General features: G+C 38.0%; 1 protein-coding gene across 1 annotated transcript in view; it reads left to right on the top strand.

Annotated features, from left to right (window-relative positions):
* The window catches only part of LOC124157562, a 139,456-nt gene that overhangs the window by 68,956 nt on the left and 43,903 nt on the right, over positions 1-26,597 (top strand). The window contains exons 2-4 of the mRNA XM_046532393.1: positions 19,824-19,998; positions 24,608-24,862; positions 26,358-26,516. Coding sequence (XP_046388349.1) covers positions 19,866-19,998; positions 24,608-24,862; positions 26,358-26,516 — 547 coding nt within the window. The 5' untranslated portion in view covers positions 19,824-19,865. The remainder of the gene's footprint in view (positions 1-19,823; positions 19,999-24,607; positions 24,863-26,357; positions 26,517-26,597) is intronic.

Raw genomic sequence — 26,597 nt, 5'->3', positions numbered from 1 at the left:
CTATGATTTGTGATTTCGATGCAGAGTAATAATTTCGTTCTGTTAGCGGAACAATGCTTTGAAAATTAAGTTTAACTAAGCTAGGCGAACTTAATATTTTCATTATACCCTTGAAAGAATGCCCATATCGTAGAATACTCTGAAAATAATTTTTGAAGTTGGTGAAGAACTGAAGTAGGAAAGAGTAAGACGACAGCCATCAGTCACACGACGTGCTGCATGGCCGCCTCGTTGAAAAGTCTTTTTCGTTTCCTTAATCTGTTTAGCAAGACTGTTAAGAATTATCCGTCCCTGCGTGTTCTATTTAATAAAAATCGTAGTTCACCTCAATTTTCGTGCACCTGGTGGACCTAAAATTATAAAATAATTTTTTCCCTAAATGAAAATTGTTTTTCCTTTTCTTTTTAAGAGAACATCGTTTGTGTCAACGTTAATACTACGTAAAACACTTAAATCATTTACGTTTCACGTCCTACTACGTTTCTCCAGTTTATACAGTCTGCCCATCTGGTAAAATCGAGGACATTTTTCGAATATAAAAATAATTTTTTCCATTCAAATCACCAAAATCGAACATAGTGCGATGCCTCCTGAATAGGGCTGTGTGTAATGTTTTAAAATTCTGAGCTACGCTTGCGAGCATAAAAATTACAGATCATATGTGAGACTTAGGCTTTACACTTTGACTGGTTCTATGGTTAATAGTCAGGCTTGCTATATAAAGCGTCTTTTTAAATTAATCCTGCTGAGGTCCTAGTATTAATGTAATGACTCGGTTAATAAATCCTGAGCAAATTAGTCCTAAATGTCGTCATTCTAACGTATGAATACGTTACCTACCTTTGGAGCAGTTATGAAATTTACCAAAGTTTTTTCCGACATTAGTCCTTGTTGAACAGCCAGATTGAGAATTCGAGTGTCTAGCGTGTCGTTGCCTCTTCCGACTCGGGAATAACTCGAAAAGAGGACATCCGAAGGAACGCGTGTTTCTCACAATAGGTCGGCGTAGACTTTCTCCTTTTCGAATGCTCATTTATCCAACAAATTATCGTGGGGTTCCAGGGTCGTCCCATATGATCCCGTATGATGCACTGAATTGACTTCCTCTTTCACTTCTTTTAAGATAGACATTTGGTACCAGTTTCTCTTCTGCGTCTCTGGGGTGAAAGTTCAAACGAAATACGGCGTAGTGTCTTCAGCCCGTCTGGGAAATAGAAAAGCTCACCTGCTCACATTTTTTGGGTTTCTCTAATTTGACCCATGGAAATGGCATTTCAAAAGTCTTCTTGGTTGGTGAATGGGATTTCCCTTCGAAATATTTGATGGCCGTTGTGCGAGGATCAAGCAATAGAACAGAAGATTGTCCTGATAGCATCTTGTGAGATTACCGATGGATCATTTATTTATATATTTTTCAATAGCAAACTGCAAGAGTGGAAAACGGTTGATCAAAATACTTACCTTTTAAAGATAAAAAGTGAGGTTATGATATTATTTCATCTCTTTGTAAATTAAGTGAGTAACTTATAAAATAAGGAGTAACTTTGTGTTGGCATATTTCCTGTCGTTAAGCTATGCATCAGTTTTACCCTCTTTGACTATTAATCTCTTAGAGAGCCATAGCCGGAAGCAATGAAACTCAAAAATACCGTTCGTTTGATAATATCCTGCTCCATTGTTTTGTCATTTAATCATTGGATATCCCTGTGGCAATCAATACTTTGAAAATCACTAGTTACTCCAGGCTTTAATTTGTGAAACATTGGGAAATAAAAAGTTAATGACGGCCTCGGTGGTGGCGGGGTAAAGTCCTTGCCTGCGAAACAGGAGGTCGCGGGTCCGAGTCCCACCTGGGTAACTATCCATATCCAAGGCATGGTTGTTTGTGTACGTTAAACTGTTAATAACCCCGATGTAAAGGCCGTATCGGGCTCTTTTGGGAGAAATGGAAATAAATAAATAAATAAATAAATAAATTACACCACGTAAAATACACTATTTATGTCGAGCGTCCCGGGTCTCGTAACATATCTACATCTTCTCATCTTCATCTGCTAGCACTTGGGCTTTTACCCTTTTATGAAAACCGGGCCATGCCCCGATAGTCCTGAGATTGGTTTGATGTAGGTAGCTCTCCACTCAAATCTCCTATCAACCAATCTGTTCACGCCATATACTTACTCTTCTCTTTCAGATCCTTCTTTATCTGCTCTGTGTTTCATTCGAGGTCTTCGAGTGTTCCGTCTTTTTCTTAAGGTTTTTATGGGACTTCTATTCTCTCCTCCTACTCATCTTGGGACTTCCTCATAACTTACTCGGTCGATCCATTTGCTCCTGATTATTGTTCTGTAGCTCCACATTCCGAAAGTCTCCTCCCGTCATTTCTCCAGTACTATCGTTGTCCATGCTTCACTTCCGTAAAGAAGTACACTCTTGGTGTAAGTTCTGAAAATGTTTCATCTTCTTTTATGTTCCAATTTCCAGCTGTGCATCAATATTTCTTTTTGAGGAAAGCTCGCTTCTCCTGGCTAATCTGCTGATTATTTCGTTGTTGTTTCTTCCTTCGTTAGATATTCTGCTTCGAAAATAGCAGCACTCATTCACCTCTTCAGGCTTTTTTTTATCCCTTGTGCGAAAAAATCCTCAGGGAAAAAATAATTTGTCTTGACCAGGATTTGAACCCGGATCCCCCGATTTCATGTCGAGTGCTTTAGCCAGCTACCGAGGCGTCATTCTCTCCTGTGGAAATTTGATAACTACAGCACTCGACCGGAAATCGGGGGATACGGATTCGAATCCTGTTCAAGGCGAATGATTTTTTCCCTTGAGGATTTTTCGCACAATTTGTTCATTGTGGGTGACTGCCGTAAAAAGTTATCACCGTGGCTAGTCCCGGTATACTTCAATTTGTTATCCCTGTTTTAATGTTAGACTCGATTTCTTCTTTTACGCTGCATACCAATACCTTAATTCTTGGGTCTTTCCCACTAACCAAATTCAGAACTTAACGAAGCGTATTATGTACCTTCCCTTATTTACCACTACGGCGATTAATTGTAATTTGTACTGAGAAGTGGATGTAGAACTATGAAAACATATCCGTTGCTGTCATTATATAAAATCTAGATGATTGTCTCCAGGGGCGCAGCTAGGAATCAAGGCTGGAGGGGGGGTTTAGGTGCAACTAACACCGGGGTGTGTGGGGGTATGGAGTACCCACCAGGATAATCGGTAGTTGCGAAATTAATATATTGCGGAAGTTTAAGATAAATGGTTCAAAATGGTGAGTTTTACGGCTTTCGGACGGTTATTTTATTAATCCTTACTCTATTCCATTAGTAATATCAATCAAATTAAGTAAAATGGATTAAACTTAAAAATTTCTCTGAGCTCTGGGGGGGGGGGGTTTATCCTCCAAAAGCCCCCCTCGCTGCGACACTGGTTGCATCAAAAGATAAAATATGTAATGGAAACTTTAGGCAAGTCAGATAGATTTTCATTGTGGAATATGGGAATTTGGGTAAAAATATATATTCAACCTATCTTCTTGACTGCTCTGTATTCTAGAAAATATCGTCGAACATATGAAGATGTACCACTACCTACTGCTCCTTTACCTCTATAATTAAATTAAAGCTAAGATGACTTAGGCTTGTAAATTACGATTTTTTTCAGTTTGGTGGAATCGGCACGCTTTTTCATCTATCTATACGGCGCGCCGTACGCCGCGGCGTGAAATTTTTTTTAAATATATCATAAGTCAACCTGAAGATTCGAGTTACAGATTATATGATCATACATTAAAGCTTCGTTTGCCAAAATATGGAAGAAAAAAGCGTGTCAGCCCACGATTTTCTTTCGTCGTTGTTTTTTACGCAGAAAAAATCTATGAGCGAGCCAATTAAACTGCCGTCCCATAAATGTCTCTGGGCCAAGTCGTGCATCGCAAATTGAGTTAACCGCGACGGGAGTCACACCTGCGGTCGTTCGCGGAGGATCTCTCAAGACGGGCATTTCGTCCGGTCGGTGTTAGTAGGCTTTAATTGGCTCGGGAGCTTGAGCAGCTTTGAGTGAAAGAAGGAAAAGAACTTATGGTAAACAAGTGCTCATCATCACGTGCTCTGGTGGCTCGTGTTTGGTAGGAGGTGACTTCTTCCAGGGAATAAATGAAAATACGGTAAAAAAGATAAAAAACACGCTTCTTCCAAAAATAGTATAAAATGCTCTAAAAATCTAGGACAAATAAGCTTTTCACAACTAGGAGAACAAAGTATAAGTGCTGATTAATTTCATTTTAAATAAGACTGTAGAAGAGCCTGATAGGTGAGTGAAGATTGGCCCGCAATATTAATATCTAAACCATATCAGTACCCACGCTTTGTTCCAGGAGTGGTGGAATGCCTATTTTTTAACATTTTTGTGCATTTAATGCTGTTTTAGGAAAAAGCATTTTTCTTCTAAAAATTTTATTTTAATTGTATTTTCTAATTTTTAGTTGTGAATCATTTAGTTGATTAAACAAGAGCTATTAAAGAAATTTCTGCCAAAAAAAATAAAATTCAATCTATTTGTTTAGACAAGTTAAAGCTTGTTTACGTATGGAAATTTATTAAACTAATTAGAGCACAATGTAAAAACATTCTCGTATCTGATTATTGAACATTGTATAGACTGCTGATGGTTGCTTTCGGGAAATGCTGCGTTGGTAACATTATCTGCTCGGCGTTTCACTCCTCCTACTGAGAGCGTTTTCAAGAAAATCGGAGGGAAACCGTTCTTCTCCCGATCTTATATAGGTTTCGTTAACCCATTGTTGACCCGATTTTGAATTTTCACGGAAGGCGATAGCCGTTGGTCATTATATTGGGCGAGGAACCCTCACCATATATCCATCCTCCCTATTGAACTTGTTTGGCCTTTTCGCTATCTCGACGGATTCCCGTATAAGACGCGAATAATATTCTTCCGTCTTCGCCAATACCCGTGTAGCGTTAAACATTATTTTATGTTTGGAATAAATATGACAATGGGAAGTAGGTTAAGAATCAATTATGAGATTGCATGAATGAAATAGACTTACAGACGAAGCAAGTTAAGAAAAAGTGTGTATGAAGATTTCGTATGATTGGATTGTTTTTACTTTTTACTCGTTTTTGAGAGGAGGATGATTTTTTTCTCCAGGCCATCATTTCTCACGCTTTCATGTTCTATCTTTATCGGCCTAAGGTTTTCACTCCACTCACGCTTCCTCACCACTCACTAAGACTACCTATACATTTTATTTTCGTCATTCTCATATAGCCGCCGTTTCAACTCACACTTGCCACCTCCGCTGTTATTGCCTTCGCTGTCGTTGTTCGTCTTTTCGTTTTAAGGTAATTACAGTTAAGTAAGATTTTGAAAAATTTTACTCTTATTCGTGACAAATTTATGAGTAGAATGATTTTACTTGAAAACCGACTGAATAAAAATCAATCAAGGAGGTTGGTAAGTCCTCCCTCATGCTCAAACTAATGATATGCATCCTATGAAAACATAGATCGACGCCTGATGGAGAATTCCTATTCTTCCGAATTTTTTACCATCAATTATGTTTCACGCAAAAAAATCTGTCTGAAAATCCGTCATTATTCCCTTCCAATCTTACGGGAATAAAAATGTGCTTGGTGAATTACAGAATACATTACACAAACATTGTGATGATGTCTACCATAATTTTTTTACATGTTCTTAAGTTACTTTTTTGCAATTTCGCTGATTGTTTGCCGATTAGAATAGGTTAACATTTAGTTTACTAATTTCGCTGTTTCAGTTCTGTGTAAAGTTGTAATATATAAAAAATGAAAAATTGAGTAATGAGCACCGAAATAAGGATTATTTTCATCCTTATTGAAAAGTACGACATGGAGAATGCATTGACTTCACGACTTTCGGGTAATATCTTTGTGTAAGAAAACATAATGGCGGGCTTAGTGAAATGCTCTTAGGGAAAATATAAATTTTGCTCTGTATTGATACAGTTATTTCTCTGGTGTTACTTTAAAGACACTAAGGAGGCGCCATCTCAAATAAAATCTATACAATTATTAACAAAAATTCCGATTAGTCAAAGATATAAGTGGTCACATTTATAGTTGTTGATTGAAAAAAGGTAAATAAAATTACTCTTCTGTAATCCTGCTCAATTCTGGGTTTTAAAATAATCGAATCTGGCAAAGCATAATACTGAAAATCCTATTAGATTGAAAACTAATCAACTGCCTTCTCGGCGTTAAAATTATGCAAAAAACTCTTTTTCCTGTTTTATGCAGAATCTTTGATTTTTAGAGATTGAAATTCATACATACTTTGTGTCCATGCATGACTATACACAAACTTGTGATTGGTACACTTCATATCTCCATTCCACCCTGTTCCTAGCTGGTAATTTTACCTTCCAGTGATTATTGTCATCAGTTTTGCAGTGTGGGAACTCAAAGCCTTTTTTTTATATCGTATAAAAAGCTAAGTTTCGCGTATGTATGTCTATGCTTTTGTCACGCAGCTTTTAGCTGCTTGTACATCAGTACCTTAGCTTCGGGTATTTCTACAGAATAAGGAAGAGGATCAAGGAAACAATTCGATTCCGTAAAAAAATAATGCTTCAATTCAAAACCGTGGCTGTAATGTTATTTTTCACCGCGAGATGACTCTTACCATGATTCACAAATTTAATTTAAAAAAAAGAATATAAGCACTAAAATAAATAACTACGTAACAGTGCATTCAAGAAATTTCAAGTCGTTTTTATTGATTTAACATAACGCTCTATTTTTCAAAATCTTTAGTTGATTCACTGAGGTTTTCATGCTAATTATCCTATGAAAGCCGCAGAAGACAATAGCACGTATTTTGCTATTTATATATCCCCACGAGCCACAATTCATGCAAAGGTAATCTATAGTAAAACTTTACGATGATACTGATTCAGTTGACTATGTGACTGGGTTAATCTCATTATACCAATGATATTGCCATGAAACTCTCGGGCACTACTGGGTGGAAAAATGTTCTGTCACATAATTGAAACCCTGCATAGCTGATATTCGTATGAACCAATATTAGTCATGGTTTTTGGGTCGAAAAATCACAATTTTTTCTGCTACAAACATAAACTTTGGGCCAAGCGCTCCGATTGGCCGCGAGTTTTCCCTATTTCCGGATGCTCTGGACAACACATTAGAATGCTATTTCTGCCGGATATCGCATGTATTCGATGAATCCGGCAAGAGGCAAAATCTTGGCCATCGGAGAGCTAGGCTGATAGTTTTCATAGCTTAAAAATGGTGTTGGATAAAAAAATAAATAGATCAAAGACATGTAATGCTAGGAGAAATTGTTAATAAAAAAGGAAAAAAACTTGAAGTGATTTTTAAATTATAATTAACAATTGCTGTTAATAAACAATTGTATGAAATCAATGTTCCCTTTGCTATACTTTGTCATCTATTTATTTTTTAAGTTTAATTCTCACACAAACAATACATCAGACGACAACAGTGCATATGCGCAAGTCATTTTTTTATACTTCTGCCAACTAGCTGGTTGAGGTGATTGGCTCAGCGGTACAGTTCTTACATTCGCGACTTCGGCGCTGCCAGTAAGTGAAGTCAAAAACCTAAAAAACATCGGTTAATTTGGTTTCGCCTGACGTCAGGGTTAAAAATTCGTGACAAAATTTTTCTTTGCACTGTATATATTATACCGTTTTCAACATTTCCCTGTGTTTCAAAATTGAAATTTTTATCTTTAAATAATATTACCAGGCCTAATTCAATCAAAATATAATTTAAAAAAGGAGTAATTCAATTGCTCAATAAACACGATCAATCATCTTCAAGCAAACTATTAAATACATCACTGGTATGCATAGCTTCATTCGAAGAGAAAAAAATGAACTCTCCTGTTAAGGCTAATGAGAGAAAAATGCATGTTCTAAGGGCTTTTTTGAATTTAAAAAGATTAATATGTATATATGTGTGGGGCAAAAGAAAAGATAAGGACATTTCGAAAAACTATTATTCAAATGAAGACATTTAATACCAACTATTTATTTGTTAAGTTGATTACATTCTTCTTCATTTCTGCCAGTATAGAGTGAAATGCTAATGATAAATATAAGTAATAATTCTAAAATATATACAAAAACACAACATAAGAAAAAATTACCTTCTAAAATAAATTTTAATAATCTAGAAACATATGAAAGAGTAAGAAGGGGACGAAAATTTTGTTCCAACTTTTCCTCATTCAAATCTTAACGAAAATTCAAGGTAAACAATAATATTTACCATTAAAACTAACGCAATATCATAGTAAGGTAAGTTATTCAATGAAATAAAGCTATATATGCAATGGTAATAATCTCTTTTCTTCGAGAAAAAACATATTTACAAGCAAACGAAATATTTGCAGCGCGTAACCAAGGACAACAATAGCAGTAAGTGAAGCTCATTATCTCTGTGGAGCAGAAGAGTCATATGTCAAAAAACTTTGGCAAACCACTGTGAGTGAGCTACACGCCGAATGTGTAACGTAAATATCCAAATTAAATTTTCTTTATTGGCTAACCTCCTTCGATGCAGCCTCGACCACATTTTAGATTGGTGGAATAAATTGCGCGCGAAAAGGCTAGCCGCGTGGCTGGGCCTTTTACTCATTACCATGGCGACCGTTTAGATCTGTGTTTATATATTTGATTTTCCGCAGTATTTGTTTGAGGGCGGCGTGGTCTTGGTCCTGCGGACCAGTGGATGTCGGAGGAATTCAGGCTGGTGGGAGTTCCCTGAAGACTTCCGGCACCCACTGGGACGCGCTCCGAGGAATTCACAATCTGTGGAACCACGTCGCCCTCCCCCTTTTAATTTTTTCTTTTATTTTCATTTCACATTATTGAATCTAATGAAATATTTTTAAATACGAAGGTCACTGGTTCGAGCCCCACTGACGACTTGAAAGATGGAAAAAGTTTTTTCACATTTTTTTTCATTTATATATTCATAAAATGTCAAGATAGACAAGTATATTTTCAAAATTAAACTTAAAAACGTTTTTCACCTCAAAATATAATTAGAGATAATTTTGGATGTGTTCAGGACGGTAAATAATTCGAGTAAAATGGATAATTCAAGTTTTCATAAACCTGAAGAAGTCGAGTCAGTGACATAAATACCGTCAAAACCCGAACATGCTAAAGGCACGGTAATGTTACAACTGATTTTTTGTCTTGATATCGCAATAGCTAAGCATGTTAATTCATATGGATAGCTCTCACTGGTCATTTCAGCTGTATTTTGTGTTTTTGGATTCACCCCACGTGGGGCCGTTCACTTTTTCGGAAATGAATAAATCAGTTTTTCAGTGAAGCGAGCTAAAATCCGTTAATGGATTCGAAGAGCTTGTAAAGGAGAGAAGTTAGAAGGGTGGAAAGTTATAGGTTAGGAATTAAGAACGAGTTTTATCAATGGCATCGTTCAAATTTAGATTTTCTTATAACAATCAAACAATTATAACAATTATGAATTCTTGGTGTATAATATGTAATAATATACAAAAATATTTAATAGTCCTCCATCAAATTTTATTTCAATTAAAATAAATGAATATATAATAATAGCTTATTTACGCGAGTAATCCGTCCCCAAAAAGGACCGGTCAACGAGGAAGTTTGTGTCCATTTGAAATGAAATAAACGAAATCAATGTCAGGAATAAGTTTTATAATCCTGAAAAATTGCAAATGTTTATTTCAATTCAAATGGATACATACTTCCCTGTTGGCCGATCTTTTTGATTACGGATTACTCATGTAAACAGGTAAGCTATTATTATATTTTCATTTATAAAAATTGAAATTAAATTTGATGGAGGAATATTAAATATTTGTGTATATTATTATTATATACTAAGAATGTATTACTGCCATAATTTTTTTTATTTTTATCAGGATATGACTAATAAATAATAATAAACAATCATTATATATTCATTTATATAAATTGAAATAAAATGTATGGAAGAATATGTAATATTTGTTTACGCAGTTAAATAGTATATGATAAGAATTTATTACTCTAACTACATCATCTTCAAGTTACAAATGGTTTAAATGGTACAAAACGGAGCATTTTGTGCCTTGAAGATGATGCAGTAACATCTATTATTCGCCATATATCGCCTATATTAATTGAATAAAATTCGAATCGAATAAAATTTAAAGGAAGAATATATAATATTTTTAACGCAGTTAAAAAGTGTATGATAAGAATTTATTACTGTTACTACATCATATTTTAGGTACAACATTGTTTAAATGGTACAAAAAGGAACCATTTTGTAGCTTGAAAATGACTTAGTAACATCGACACCTAGGTCGGGAATAAATTTTACAATCGCGGAAAATTGCAAGTGCTTATATTTTCAAGATGGAAAAATTCCACTCCACCATGCTTGGATCTTCGAATTTTATGTCCATTTATTAAAGACTATAAACAATCGCTCGCGAGTAAAGTGATGCACCCTCTTAAAGCCGGGAGACATTATCTGGGCTGACCATCTGGTAGGCGAGAGAATAGAGTGCGAGGAATATGGGTCGGGAAAAGAAGAAGCCGTCCAAGTTGGTTGGGAGGAGAGTGGGTGACGCGGAAGCGACGACCTTCTTAGAAGGGGGGAGACCGGCCGTCTTGAGGGTTCCTTCTCCTCTCAAAGAGTTGGACTGCCCCCGTCGAAACCCTGTCTCGTCCTGCTCAACCACCATAAATCCGAAGGAAATGTTAAAGGTGTCCCCAGGATTCCTTCTGTTTTTCACCCTAGCGTTTAAGATCGTGAATGACCCTTTAAGTAAGGGAGAAACCTTTTGGCAGTTAAGGATTCGCCTGTTTTAAGTTTGGGATTATGTTTTGGCGAATTTTCTTACGGCGAAGTGAGAAATTGTGGACTGGGAAAGTGAAAGGGCGGATACAGTGGAATCCTTAAGAATATGAGCCGTGAGAAAAATATGCGTTTATATCCTTAAGTCGGAGAAGTTTTGCTTTGATTTAATGTAATTTCTAATACTTAGCATATATTTGTATTGAGGTTAAATTTAGAGGTTGGACTTGAGAGGGAATTCGTGTAAAAAGGGGCATAGTTTTGAAACTACTTAGATAAGAAGTTAAATTCGATGAAATTCTGGAAAGAAAGAATTAACTATTGGTATTTTATCTGAAAAAAGTAGAATGATTTTCGATTCATTCATTTTTTTTAATGTGAGTAGTCACCAACAAAATGATAGTGGACGTGGCTCCACCTTTTTTGTCAACGCTTTCAATTTATGATGCTATTAATGATTTCCTGATAGCTCTCTGTGTGTTTCTCTCATTAACTCCAAATAAATCATTGCCGAGTCTATGAGTCGCTATAAATAAAGTACTTTCACTGTCTGCTGTCCTTTAGCACATAAAAATAGCTTTATCTCGTTCTGGAGACTGTTTTGGTCTTGTCTTTGATTCAGTGGCGTAGCCAAGTATTTTTTCGGGGGGGTCCTAAGCCTGGGGAGGGGGGTACGGACCCCCCGGACCTCCTCTCCCTCGCTACGCCACTGCTTTGACTGTTCAAAACTGAAACAGTTCAAAGAACAACCACTTTGCGTAACATTTACGAAACGCGTTTCCTGATAACTCTCTATATGATTCTCTCAGTAACTCCAAATAAATCATTACCGAGTCTATGAGTCGCTATAAATAAAGTACTTTCACTTTCTACGCCAACCCGTGAACTTGACGTCGCGGGCGCAAAACACTATGTACCATCCAAATCGCCAGAGAAAGCGTCTGGGCTGAGAACAAATAGTATATTATTTAGCCTCGTTCCCCCAGAAGACCTACTTGGCCTTGCCATTTTATTCAAGAGAAAATCGAGGCAGATGAGAGGAATGGAAGACGAAAGAGGGTGAGTGAGACGCCCTCTGTCACGTGATGGTTCCCTTGGAGTCCATTCCCACCAGCGCCTACGACTTCGACGGGGCGAAGGAATGATACCGTTGCACTCCACAACGTAGCATTTAGGACGTTCCGATATCGTTCAACTCGCGCTATCTCGATTAGCTTCTACTTACTACACATCAGTGGCTCCAAAACGGTGCCACCGAGTCACGCAAAAGGGTGATGTGAGATTCGAACAGCAGAACTAGCCGAAAATTATAGGCGGGGGAGATACGCCAAGAAATAAACAAACCAAATAAATTCATGTGCGAGAAATGTAGACAATTCGATAAGGTAAGGTAGTAATTTATTCCCGGCGATGTGTTAGGAGTCAGCGTGCATACATATTCTAGCGATAAAAGAAATCAGTGGATAGCGGCGTGACACCGAAGATTCACTATTGGATGAAAAATGGAGAGGTAAAAATTTTTCACCACCGAGATTTCACTCGGGTACTAAAGCAGTAGATTCAACGCAAGGACTTCAAACCCAAGTATATTACGCAAATAGGCGGTAACCATCCAAATAAAATTGTGTGTAAAAGATGGGGTAGTTCACCCAGACCCGGAATTGTTACTCAATAAATGAATTTGGTAAATGCAGGAGCAATAAATGCATGGTGGAGAGTGCATGCAATGAGAATAAATGCATGGTGCCGCTTATCCTGGTGGGCATTCCATCCCCACCCACCCCGGTATTAGTTGCACCTAAACCCCCCTAATTCCTAAAGCCTTAATTCCTAGCTGCGCTCCCGATCACGTGAATAAATTTCCGTTAAACCCCTAATAGGGTAGTTTCCTTCATCAAAGAAAACGAAAGGCATTGATTGCGATTCGTTACCCACCATTAGTGTATTCATAATACACAAATTATTTGGTTTTTGAAATACCGGTTTAGACGAATAGCAAGGGTCAAATTTTATCCTCATTTGAAAAAGGCCAGATTGGCGCCCATGCGATTCCACTCCACGTGACGTCACAGGGACCTAGTTTCTACACGAGAGGATAGGAGATGTACATCGTCTGAGGTTACCAATGCATGCATGAGGCACAGAGCTCAGGGAAACATGTCTTAATAATCACCTATTAAAACTGGCTAAGGTCGGAAAGTTTTCTTCGTTTGATAAGGTATTAATAAACCTTTTTTAAGCCAAGCTATACCAGCCAGCAAGGTACTCAGCTACCCGCTAGCATCCTGCGTCCTATCAGCGCTCAGAGCCTCGATCAAGATCACCTCACAAGGCGGGAGGGGGAACCAGAAATGCGTCGCACGGACTTTTTCCCATCATTCATACTTACGCGTCGCCTTTTCGCGCGCTTGAAATTTTTCACTTTTCATGTAACTGCGAAAAATAGATTTCGTCATTTAAAAATCTAAAAGCGTGAAATACGTACTCCAGGAGTAATAATCTTTCGATTTAGGCAATAAAAAAATAATAGGAAACCACCCTATTATACCTCATTTTCGCGTGATACTCGAATAATTTTGTCCGTCAGCGACACTAGTGGCGTCTTTAGGAACCCATTTAAACGCGCGGTGGTTGACAACACATATAGAGGCCGACTTGAGGATCCTCTTTTGGAATATTCGTGACAATGGTCTTCAAGAATGAGCCGTGGATCCATGTCTCAGGAGCAGTTCTTTTAGCGTCTAACGCTCGACGATAGCTTCACCCAAAACAAAAATGCCCAGTGCTTGCGGTACAATATCGCTCATTATGTATTTGGCCTATTTGCCCTCAGATATCATAGGCCCCGTTTGACCTGTGTCTTGTAGTAATGTAGCGGAGCTCCTTCAGACTCGTACCATTTTGTAATTGCTTGGCAAGACTTTATCGAAGACATTCGTTAATATTACGGAAGTTTAAAGAAAAAATACCTAAAAAACAGATCATATAGTTTTTTATTCCGTAAGAAGCCACCTTTAACTTCATCATATAATTCATTCGGAAGATTTTCAGAGAAAAATGAAGACGGGTAGTTTTATGGAAATTTGCTCATGTTTGAGCCTCTGTATCTCAGTAACGGCTAATAACCATGTCAAATCAAGTACATTTCCATAAAGTACAATCATTTTCGAGTCAACATGCGATATTTCGAATTTCTAACTCAACAAAAGCCATTTTGTAATTTTGTCCGGCTTTTTCCGATTTACGCCCGCTGTGGGACGGTTATATTCAAAGGGATTGCATAGAGGATGCCCAGTAGGGTAGTTTCTTTCATCAAAGAGAACGAAAGGCATTGATTACGATTCGCTACCCACCATTAGTGTATTCATAATATACAAATTATTTGGTTTTAGAAATCCCTGTTTAGACGAATGTTAATGGTCAATTTTAGCATCATTTGAAAAAGGCCAGATTGGCGCCCATACGATTCCACTCCACGTGACGTCACTCGGACCTAGTTTCTATACGAGTAGATAGGAGTTTTACATCGTCTCAGATTGCACGTAGCACAGAGCTCAGGGCAACATCTCTTAATAACCACCTATTAAAATTGCCTATTGTCGGAAAGTTTCCTTCGTTTGATAGGGTGTTAATAATCCTTATTTAAGCGAAACGCTACCTGCTGGCAGCCTCCATCATGGCGGCGCTCATAGCCTCGCATCAAGGTGGCCTCACACGGCGGCAACCGGAACCAGAATGACGTCACCCGAGATTTTCCCAGCATTCATACTTAGCCGTCGCGTTTCGCGGAATGCTCGGCGGAAGCCGCGCGGGGTAAGGGGCCACGTCCCCCCCAGGCTATTAAAATATAAACGAAATTTTTAATAAAAATATCAACAAATTTTATATTTTAATACGAAATTTATAAGTATTTGCATATTAATAACTTTTATTTTAAAATTAAGAGTATATTTCGTATAGTAATTATTGCATGTAGTTTTTAATCCCAAATATGATAATACCGTTTGCCTGTCAGACCATGAAATGAAACCCCCCCCCCCCTCAGAGAAAAATCCTGGTTCCGCCTTGCACTCCATCACGCTTGGATCTTCGGATTTTATGTTGAATATTGACTTAAGCCTGAATCACACCATCATTTATTCCATCCCTCAGAATCATAGCTCCAGATAGGTTTTCAGGGACCAAAAGTGTGATCGCTTGACCCATCATTTTCTGAATCACACGATCAATCCCACCGTCCCTTTTCCCATCACTTATTCCGTCACTTTCCGCATTTACAACTTTCGTTCAATTAATACACGAGCAAGGCGTTGCGATCGCTGTTAGCGGCCGTGCGTTATGATTGGCTGAAAGACGGTATCAGCAATGGTTTCAACAACGGAAAAAGGGACGTGCTGAGTGACGGACAAAGGGATGGGATCATCCATCTTTCCATCCCTGGAGCCATCGTGGAAAACGATGGCGAAGAACGGCCATTTTTCGCTATCATTGGAGCGATCGCTGGCGCTATCCTTCCAAAGGGATGGAGTAAATGATCGTACGATTCAGGCTTAGCCTTTGATCTTATTTATTCCTTTGTTTTCGTTATAAAAGTCATCAATGATGATTTTTATCATTTTCGTTCCCTTTCATAGTTTCAACTAATTAACTCAATTTCATTGTCAGTGACCCACATTCACGATTCCAATCACAAAGTAATCTCCGAACAATCACGAAAGTTTTCCATCCATAACAGCCGACATCTAGAATTGGAATGCTTTCGGATGTGATTGACGGAAAGCTTCGGCCGATCAGCGAGTTGTTGGTTGAAAAGACACGGAAACATTTTGAGTTCTCGTTTCTCCGGCCTCGTTAAAGACAGCTGAATCCGTGACATATGTAGGAGTTAGACTCAATTATGATCTATCGTGGAATAAACATATTCGGGAAATAATAGGTCAAGCTAATCGTAAAATGGGTTTTGTGAAAAGAATATTCGGAAAGTGCGACGATAAAGTGAGAGAAATTAGCTACTTATCCTTCGTTAGATCCCATTTGTGTATACCCTGCCAGTGTTTGGGACCATCATTAAAAAAGGCTTAATAACGGAGTTAGAACGCTTGCAAAGAAAAGCTACCAGGTACGTGAAAAGTCGCTACGATAGTATTGTTAGTGTAACTGACCTCTTAGAGAAACTCGGATTGGAATCTCTGTCAGACCGTAGATTGAAAAATAGACTAAACCTTTTAGATAAATTCAAGAGCAATGTCTTTTCTAACGAAGTTAGCCATATCTTACGAACGCCAGCATACTGGGGAAGATCAGATCATATTAATAAAATATGAGTGATAGTGTGATAACAGACAGATTCAGAATGTCTTTATTTCCACGATCAATAAGAGATTATAGCGGCATCGTTGGAACTCTCAAATAGATTAGATGACTTGTAGTGTAGCCTACTAACTTATATAACACTCAATGCATGTTTCTGAATTTTTATATTATTTCTAACCGCATGTGGAAGTATAATTTTTTAGTATGCGTGACGTTTTTTGACCGTTTGTTATGCATGTGGGAGTCCAATTCCATGCTGCATTCTGGTGATTGTGCACACCCTGCCAAACGCTCTAGAGGTGGCTTTCTAGGTATTATGTCGATATAGATGTGGATGCTTGCTCGTATTTTTTATTACGCTTCGCCAAATAATCATAAACACCTGTGTATTTCATTCGCGTTTCGTATCAGTTGCTCCAACTCAACACAACCCGCTTTGCTGCCGAGAAAATCGTCTTTAGTTTTAAGCCAATAGCCTAATTTTTTAAAGGAAAATATTATATGAGGAGGTGAGAAGCAAAGGAAGTCAAGTGGTTTTTTTGTTCTAAACGGAGTTATGTACAGATGTTAGGTAAAGAAAACAAACGAGGCCAACTAGATATTTAGTAGTACATTTGATTTTCCACTCGATGTGCAGCACAGAACAGAGACTAAATCGCATCCCTTGGCCACCAAGTTTTTTGTATATCTCTTCCATCAATTTCTGTACCTAATTCCATTTATTAAAATACCACTTCTACCCCTTGGCCTACTAACCCCTCATTTGTGATGATAATCGTATGCATAGTAAGTTTTATAAAAGAAACGTATTGTAATAGCCGGAGTTTCCCAATTTCGTCGTAACGTAATATAACTCCAAAAATACTTGAAATAATTCATTCGCTGGCGATTTTTGAGTGGAAATGAGAGACTTAAGTAGGTTTTCCCCTTTATTTGGCTACTTCATGCATTTTGCGTTTCTTTATAACGTTGAATTCATTTCCGTGACCTGAGTTTTTATTGTGTTTCCATGGCCTTCCGTAAATCATAAGGTATATTGATCGTCGACCGAATTTGTATGCACCGATCGATATATATGTATGTATTCGGGATGATAATCTTCTTTCAAAAGCACAGTCTCACGCTTCACTGTCCTCATTCTGCGCGGAAGATTATGGAATGCGTGACGATAGAAAGAGTAACTCTTACTTTTTAAATTTCCTTAGCTTCTTTAAATCACCGGACATTTTTCCGTCATACAAATATATTTTTGAAAAGACTTGCGCTAATCATTAAGTTTCAATGTTAAAAATCCGGCTATACTAAAATGGAATCGCTTTGTGATCAATTAGTAATTGTTGATTTTGTTTACTTTTTTGAATGCAAACCCTTATTGCATCACTTCGACTTCTGCCTCATTGAATCCCAAACGCACGAAGCAATCAAATTGGTCACCTTTTTCTAAGGTCAGCAAACGTCAAAATGCTTTTAGTATAATCAAAATAAGAGCTTCACCTTCTAAAAGTTTGTAAGTATTTTCTTATCTCGATGACATAATCTTCAGTTCCAGTAACGTTCAGGCATGCGCAATCATTTTCCCTTTCCATTCATGACAGATGTTATACTGCCCACCAAGTATCTTTATCTTTATTTATTAAAGGGTGAATATATTTTCCTCGTATTCATTTGAACTTAAGCACACTTATACGTAGTAATGAAATGTGATTTTTTGTGTTCCCTTGCAAAGACAAAAAAGGTTTTTTTCCACATTGAATACAAGACGATGGATTGGTCCCATTCATATAAAATGGGCTGTGGTCCTTCCGATTTGCGTCGTAAAAAACTGAAAAATCAAAATTACGTTTTGCACATTTTTATTTTGCAGGTAATCCGTGCCTTTGGCGACTAATCATATAAATAATCCTGTAACTATAATTTCCACTGATGTATACGAAATTAAGCATGCTCATTGGTAATTATTGAGGGTGCGGTTTTTCATGTAGGAAAATCATTCAGTTTTTCTAATTGAAACACTGGACTTCTGTCTTCTTCAGTTAACATGAGCTGAGTTCAATATGTATTTGTTGATTTTGTTCACTTGTTTGAATCTTGCAAATAATCAATGCATAACTTCGATTTTTGGCTTATTGAACCCTATCAACGGACAAGAGTTGTGAGTCTTTGAGTCTTGGTATTCCTGGGACATGACGTTTAGGTTTAAATGTACATGTACATGACGTTTAGGTTTGTTTATGAGAAAAGTATCTTGATAGTTACTGTTCGCAAAATTTTTGGGTGAACCGGAGTTGGAACCCCTTACTCGCCAGTTGGCACCGCGCGTTATGGTGACTTCATTTTTTTCAACAAATCCCGACTTTATTATCGAAGTGACCAATTTATAAAACGTTGAAGTATGATTTTGATGAAATCTGTGGATTATAAGAAGAATTTGGATGAATATTTTTGAAAGAGGTGAAATATTCTAGCGGATATTTCGCATTTTTGCCTGTAAGTATACGGTCAAAAGTATGCGTTACATTGGTGTATGAAAGAAGGTTTCATCGTCCAAAATCGAAGTAAAATTAATTGTTTTCTTTTTCTGCTAAATTATAAATTTCTTATTAATTATTTCTTTTTGGTGCAAATAATTATGTATTAAAGTTGTATTTTTTCAGTAATTTTACACATTTTTTCAAAAAGTTTATCGTGCGCCGACCAGGGGGTCCAATTACGGTCGCGCCCAATTTTGGTATTATTTTACAAAAGGTACAATCCGGATTTCGCCTTCAAACCTTCACTTTCCTGTAGTGTTTTTGCCTCCTGATTAACGTGGTGACATTCATTCCTGGCGGAAATCAATAGTTTTCGAGATATTTTAACTTTTATGGAAGCGATTTTCGGGTTCTGCGCATGCGCGGCCATTTACGATCTTCACTTACTCACCCTTTACTTTACGCACTTCACCTTCTGCGCATGCGCAAACATTACCATGCCGCCCAATTTAAACTAAGTGATTTACCCGCTTTACCAACTGGACCAGCTCGAAGGATATTTTTTTCTAGTTGACCAAGTCGTACATGTGCCCGGAAAGTGATTTACCCACTTTACCAACTGGACCAGCTCGAAGGATATTTTTTTCTAGTTGACCAGCCCGTACATGTGCCCAGAAAGTGATTTACCCGCTTTACCAACTGGACCAGCTCGAAGGATATTTTTTTCTAGTTGACCAGCCCGTACATGTGCCCAGAAAGTGATTTATCCACTTCCACCCCCCACTTTGTTATGTATTGGACCATCACTAGGGATATTTTTCTCTTGTTTACAATTTCAAACATGTTCCGTGAAACTAATTTACCGCCATTCCAATATGGCCGCGCATGCGCAGAACCCGAAAATCGCTATCCATAAAAGTTAAAATATCTCGAAAACTATTGATTTCCGCCAGGAATGAATGTCACCACGTTAATTAGGAGGCAAAAACACTACAGGAAAGTGAAGGTTTGAAGGCGAAATCCGGATTGTACCTTTTGTAAAAATTTACCCCAATTTTTAAGTACCATTTGATCTACACTATAAAAATTGCTATAAATTCTAAAATCTAATAGTTTCGTTTTTATGTTTCAGGAAATCCGTGCCTTCGGTGGCTGAGTTAGCGGTTTCTTTGCGATGGGGGGTCGTTTGAGCAGCTGGTGGTATGGGGAGTGCAAGAGTAAGGTGCGACTTGACGGCAAGGTGGCCATCATCACTGGATGCAACACCGGCATCGGAAAAGAGACCGCCCTGGACTTCGTGAGGAGAGGTTGGTGGAAGAACGAATGTTACATTACAGAGCATTCTCCCTTAAGGCCGCTTTACACGGTAAACGGAATTGCGCAGGTTAGAGCTGCGTTAATTTCTAAAATGGCGTGGAATTGCGCGAATGCATGAACGAAATTAGAACAGGGGCTATTTTGCCGTCTCGCACCCACGCATTTTCGCATGTGTTCTAGCAATTCACCGCTTTACACGACGCAATTTTTATTGCGCCTTCGAACGTACGTCAGATTGCGCAATTCCGTGTACCGTGTAAAACGGCCTTAAGAGACGTGGCGGATCTAGGGGGGCACGAGGGCACGTGCCCCCCCCCTCCTCCCCAGACCCTTAAAAAATATGCAAGATATTTAACACGGTCCCTTTATTGTTGCGTTCGTTTTGTATTACGAGGTATCCTTGTGCCCCCAAGAACAAAATCCTGGATACGGCCCTGCTTATACCCCCCGCCCAGAAATAAGCGTTTTTATGCGTTATTATGGGCAATTTTTGAGGATTTTTTCAAGTGCTGTCTTTAATTCCTTAATCCTCGCTCATTACGGCTCATTTACCTACTTCGCGCAATTAATATTTATAAAAGCCGAAGTGGCTGTTTAACACGGTACAATCTATTTCATGAACTTTTATACTCATAAGTATACTTGTTCCCCGTAAAGTGGCAAAATTTATCGATACTTTCGCTAAATTATGAAAAATTGCACTATTGAATCAATGATTGAAAGGGGAAATTAAAGTTTCGTTTAATTCATTAAAGTTTTAGTGTATAGTTCAGGGGATGTTTGAATTTTACTAGTGCTTTGTAATTTTTTTAAGTGGCCTACGTAAAAGTCCAGTTTCGGAATAATTGATTCTCGCCCTATAACGTATTAATCGCAATTAGTGAATCCACCGCTGTTCTACCTGCGAATAAACAACTTCGTTACTAGCAACTTTTTACTTTCATTTCCAGCAGCAACTAATTGCAGTCGATCGGCCCTTCTCGTTTCCGAGTTAACGGCCAATAAAACTGTCTAATGGTGACGTTGGGTCGTGGCAAGTGCGGGAATTATCGGACACATGTAGAAACATTGATATATAATTCATCCTAATTATAATTCATCTCTCTCCATAATACATCCCAATCCCTATATATTTTAATGAAGATTTTGAATCGCATGGCAGCAAGGGCGGATTCATGATTTTTTCTGTAGGGGGGGACAAGGGTCTGACAGCCAAATGGTCTTCTAATATTTAAGATAAAAAGACAACATGTAAGAATTACGGTACGAAATATTCTGATTATTTTAATATGAAAGTTATTAATGTAAAGTTATATTATTTAGGCTCCGTAGTAGAAAAAAACAAAACAAGCGTCATGATAACCGTATTAAAAATCTTGTCTATTTTGCAAGAGTCCGGGGGAGGGGGGCACGTACCCCCGTGCCGCTCCCCTAAATCCACCTATGTGCAGCAGAGCTGTAGTAGAATTTGTCACTCAGAGATTCATTCTGATATAGGCCGCAAGACCCAGTGGCGGATACATATTGGGGCACGCCCCCCTAGCGGTGCCGCCCGTATTGCCGCACATTACAGAATCTCAATAGGGTAGTTTCCTTGGTTTAAGAAAACGAAAGGCAATGATTGCGATTCGTTACCCACCATTAGTGTATTCATAATATACAAATTATTTGGTTTTAGAAATACCGGTTTAGACGAATGGCAATGTCACAGGGACCTAGTTTCTATACGAGTAGATATGAGTTTTACATCGTCTGAGATTACCAATGCATTCATGAGGCACAGAGCTCAGGGAAACATGTCTTAACAATCACTTATTAAAACTGCCTAAGCTCGGAAAGTTTTCTTCGTTTGATAAGGTATTCATAATCCTTATTTAAGCCAAGAGCTACCAGCTAGCAGGGTACTCTGTTACCTGCTAGCATCCTGCGTCTTATGAGCGCTCAAAGCCTCGCCCCAAGGTCACCTCACTTGCGGCAGCGGGAACCAGAACGACGTCACATAAAGTTTTCCCTGCATTCACACTTAGCCGTCGCGTTTTCACGCGTTCGAAATTTTTCACTTTTCATTTAATCGCGAAAAATAGATATCGCTATTTAAAAATCTAAAAGCGTGAAATACGTACTCCAGGAGTAGGCAATTTCGATTTAGGCAATAAAAATAAAAAATAACAGGAAACCACCCTATTACACCTTTTTTATAGATATCATAAGATGGTGTTGTCTTGAATGTGTGTAGGCATATTCAGTTTAAGTAAAAATGTCTTAAAATTTGAATGTGACTTCATTATTTTTGTATTACGATAAAAGTAAAGGTACCCCAAGATATCTTTTGCGCCACACTTGAGTTTTTTCTGTATCCGTCCTTGCGGAAGATCAGAAGTATTTGACGTGTTAACGGGTACATTTTGATATTTCCTGAACTTGCACGACTCGCTCCCGACTGCAGTTGACGTAATTTTAACCCATCGCACCACTTTAGTTGACGTCAGCACCACAAAACAAGAGAACCTAGTCTTTTTGTGAGGTTTCCGGAACCGCGGTTCCTTTTAAGATCAACCGCTCCTCAGCCGACGGTTCCAGAACCAAGTTTCCCAAAAACCCTTTCTTTTAACCTGAGTTCGGGCCGGGGTCCTTGCTCAGATCATCGAGGTCCCAAAACCAGTTGCGCAGTTAGTTTCTCTGAATCCATAAAGGATAAGTACTTCTCAGTGTGGATGCTTCTTGCGAAATTATTTATTCTTCTTTTATATTGGCGTTTTTTACATTTCCTTATTCTTTTTTTCAACCAATAAATTTTACATTCATTTTCATCATACATACATTACGCTATTCAGGGGCGCATAGGGGCGGATCCAGGATTTCTTTTGGGGGGGGGGGGGGTACAAGCAAGACCGTATCCAGGATTTTGTTCTGGGGGGGCACAAGGATATCTCGTAATACAAAACGAACGCAATGATAATGGGACCGTATTAAAAATCTTGCATATTTTTGAGGGTCTGAGGGGCGCGTGCCCCCGCCCCCCCCCTGGATCCGCCTATGGGGGCGCAGCTATGAATTTAGGCTGGGGGGGTTGAGGTGCAACTAATACCGGGGTGTGTGGGGGTATGGAATACCCACCAGGATAAACGGTAGGTGCGAGATTTATGAATAGCTGAATTTTAAGATTAATGGTTCAAAATGGTGAGTTTTACGGCTGTCTGAGGGATATTTTATTAATCCTTACACTATTCTATGAATAATATCAATCCAATTAAGTAAAATGGATTAAACTTAAAAATTTCTCTGAGCTCTGTGGGGGGGTTTTATCCCCAAAACCCCCTCGCTGCACCACTGACGCTATTTTATTAGTTTTTTAATTTAAAAATTTACTGTTAAATCATTCCCTAGCCGCTAGAGTGATGATTCAAATTTTTGTAGTCAGTTTGATTATTTTTATCCTAATAAATTGTAAAAAAAATAATTGATGATGTTCTATTGTTATTGCTCTTTTTTAAATCAGAATTCTAGCCATCTGTTCTGAGCATCGACAGCATCCTTAAATGGGTGCTGTATCTTTTCCTTTTGTCAATTTTGATACTGTATATAGCTAATTTAAGAGCGTTGTAGCCTTGTGGATCAAGTGCTTGGCTGGTGCTTGAGAGATCTTTGGTTCAAATCCCAGATGAAGTCCTAGGACATCTCCCGTAAAATACTCAGTGTGCGAAATAGCCTCAGGGAAGTAAGTAGTCTCTCAGCCTTGAATGCATGAGATTTGCATGCTTTGTGTATTCATTGTGCAATTGATTATTTATAACTTCATGCACTTTGCATGAAAAATCTACGGTTCTGATACTTTTAGTATTTTTCGCATTCAACAGATTTTAAATTAAGTTCCTGGTGTGGTTTCAAGAGAAATGAAAGTCTCTTCTAATCAATGTATTTTTCTTAAGACCTTGGCCAAGTTATCGTTGATGCCCAAATGTTAGCACTCTGATACCATCCTTATGACAATGAAAGCTAATTTATGCAATATAATATCATAATCACAGGGAAAACTCTACATCATGCCATAGCTGCATTGTGAATACATATTGTCCAGAGGTGAAATGTTGCCGGAATGCAACGGAATGTGCCATTGCCGGAATGCCATTCCGGCTCTGGTTAACAAAAGACACAATTGTCAAATAACACATATCATGAGGATAAAATAAAATGGTTAACTTCCACACACTTTTTTATTAACAAACTACCGACCCGGTTTCGACACGTAGTGTCATTATCAAGGTGATAATGTCACTACGTGTCGAAACCGGGTCGGTAGTTTGTTAATAAAAAAGTGTGTGGAAGTTAACCATTTTATTTTATCCACATGAATATTAAAAATTTCCACTATATATCGCCGGACACTGTGAACACATATCAATTTTGTTGCCTCTAAATTAATAATTTATGCATATGTAACCAAAACAAAAAATTTCATAATAAAATGTAAATAATGACTGGTAACAAAAAGAGACGAGCAATATTTCACTTCAAAAGAAAGTTAAGGAAAGTTCGTTCCTGCACTGCTAATTTTGACATGATGTCACTGATATCATCTATACTTCTTTTTTTCCGCAGGATGTCGCGTCATAATGGCTTGCAGAGACTTGGAAAAGGCAAATAAAGCGGCAGAAGAGGTATTAGCTGCTGCAAAAGAGGCCGAGGAACTAAATAAGACTGAGAAAAAGTTACCCCTGGAAAATAATTATGTGGGTGAGAAGCCAAAAGTTGAAGTCTACCAGTTAGACTTGAACTCTTTGGAATCAGTGAGGCAGTTTGCTGAGAAGATACTCAATGCAGAACCAAAAATTCACCTACTCATCAACAATGCTGGTAACCTGATTTTTTTATCCTGGTTTATTTTAACGTAGCTTCACATCCTTCAATGAATTTATTACTAATCAATTGCATATGCAATGAACATAGCCATTGGGACAGACACACCCTCCTACACAGCTAGCTCAAATGAACAGTGTACCCTGAATTTATTTGACATGTAAATACATTTTAAACTATTTACTTGACAAAAATACTAATTTAAGTTTACTACTAGTATTAGTTTTTTATACAATTATCTGAAATGAAACTCAAAAATAAGAGCCACATGTCCTTTTAATCATGGAAGCTTCTCAAAAGCAGTTAATGATCAGTGCCGCTGACTCCATGGGGAATGATGGGGCCCGAGCCCCCTCAAAAAATTCGATATGGGTGTGAGGAAAAAATTTGTAAGGCTTGTCCATTTTCCCCGGAGTGTTCAGATATCGAGATTCGAGTTATCAGGGTTCTAATGTTGATCATATGACACTTCTAAAATGCTTAAAAAACTTAAAAATTACTACTTATAAAATTTCATTGGGCAATATCCCCGGTTTGGGCCCCCCCAATATTTTTGGTAAGTTGGCATCCCTATTATTGATAATTTTGGAGGTGAACAATGCGTGAACATATGTAAAAATCCACTCCAACACACATATTCCAAATATTGCCAATTTTATTTCTTTGCCATGTTGTAAAAATATTAATGTGCATTCAGTAAATCTCCTACAGAAATGTTATCCTTAATTTCTGGCAAATGATACGCTAAATTCTAAATATCATTTGTGTTGCCATTTGATGTTTAATTCAATTATTCAATCTGCCTAATGTTTCTTGCTGCTATCATCAGTTTTTTTTATTTTAGGTGGCATTCCACCATAATTAAGTAATGGTTACTGTCGATATCTGCCTCCGGGTAGCTGTTACACTTCTTCACTTGATTCCTGAATCTTTGTTTCACTAGATTGTAGTCATTTTGGAATCTTCTTGAGCTCCTGGTATTTTCTGCCAGAATTTTCCTAGCACGGGATTTTGAAAAAAAGGTGTTGGTAACCACTACCCTTTATGCTGCGCAGAATTCAAGTCATCTTTCTCCTCTTTCATTTTGGTTTCCTTATTCATATTTTCCTGTTATTATTTTGTCTTGATCTTGAATAACGACGGCATTCCAATCAAACGCATAATAAGATTTTCCTCTCCTCTCATCTGTGTGATTACTTCCACAGTATCTTAGTAGACATTCTCCACTTCTTCATCTGATTCTATTGGCAGTTGACAGATGTGATATTTCACTACATAAAAAAATAGAATGTCAGAGTATAGATGCTCCTGGGTAGTGGTCTTCTCTTAGATATATTGCGGGTAGTCACCACAATGAGAAAAATTCTGCTGGAGGGGGCAACTGAAGCCCTCAAAGCCCCTAACCCCCTCCCCCTGACTCTGTGCCCGCATTGGATGCATTTTACCTTACCTATATTTAGTTAATGTTAGAATAAACTTTTGCATGTACCAGGTGTAATGGCATGCCCCAAGGATCTGACTAAGGATGGCCATGAGCTGCAGCTGGGAGTAAATCACTTAGGCCACTTTTTACTCACCTGCCTGCTACTACATAGGATCTGTGAGACTCCAGATGCAAGAATCGTGAATGTTTCCTCAATGGCACATTTATGTAAGTATCGTCGATTAAAATTTAAAAAATACCTCCAAATATTACCTTTTGGGAAGAAGTAAAAAATTTTATGCATTCTGA

This window comes from Ischnura elegans, chromosome 4, assembly GCF_921293095.1.
Source record: "Ischnura elegans chromosome 4, ioIscEleg1.1, whole genome shotgun sequence".
NCBI lineage: Eukaryota > Metazoa > Arthropoda > Insecta > Odonata > Coenagrionidae > Ischnura > Ischnura elegans.
The sequence above is the reverse complement of the archived record's forward strand: the minus strand, read 5'-3'. Positions and strand labels throughout refer to the sequence as shown.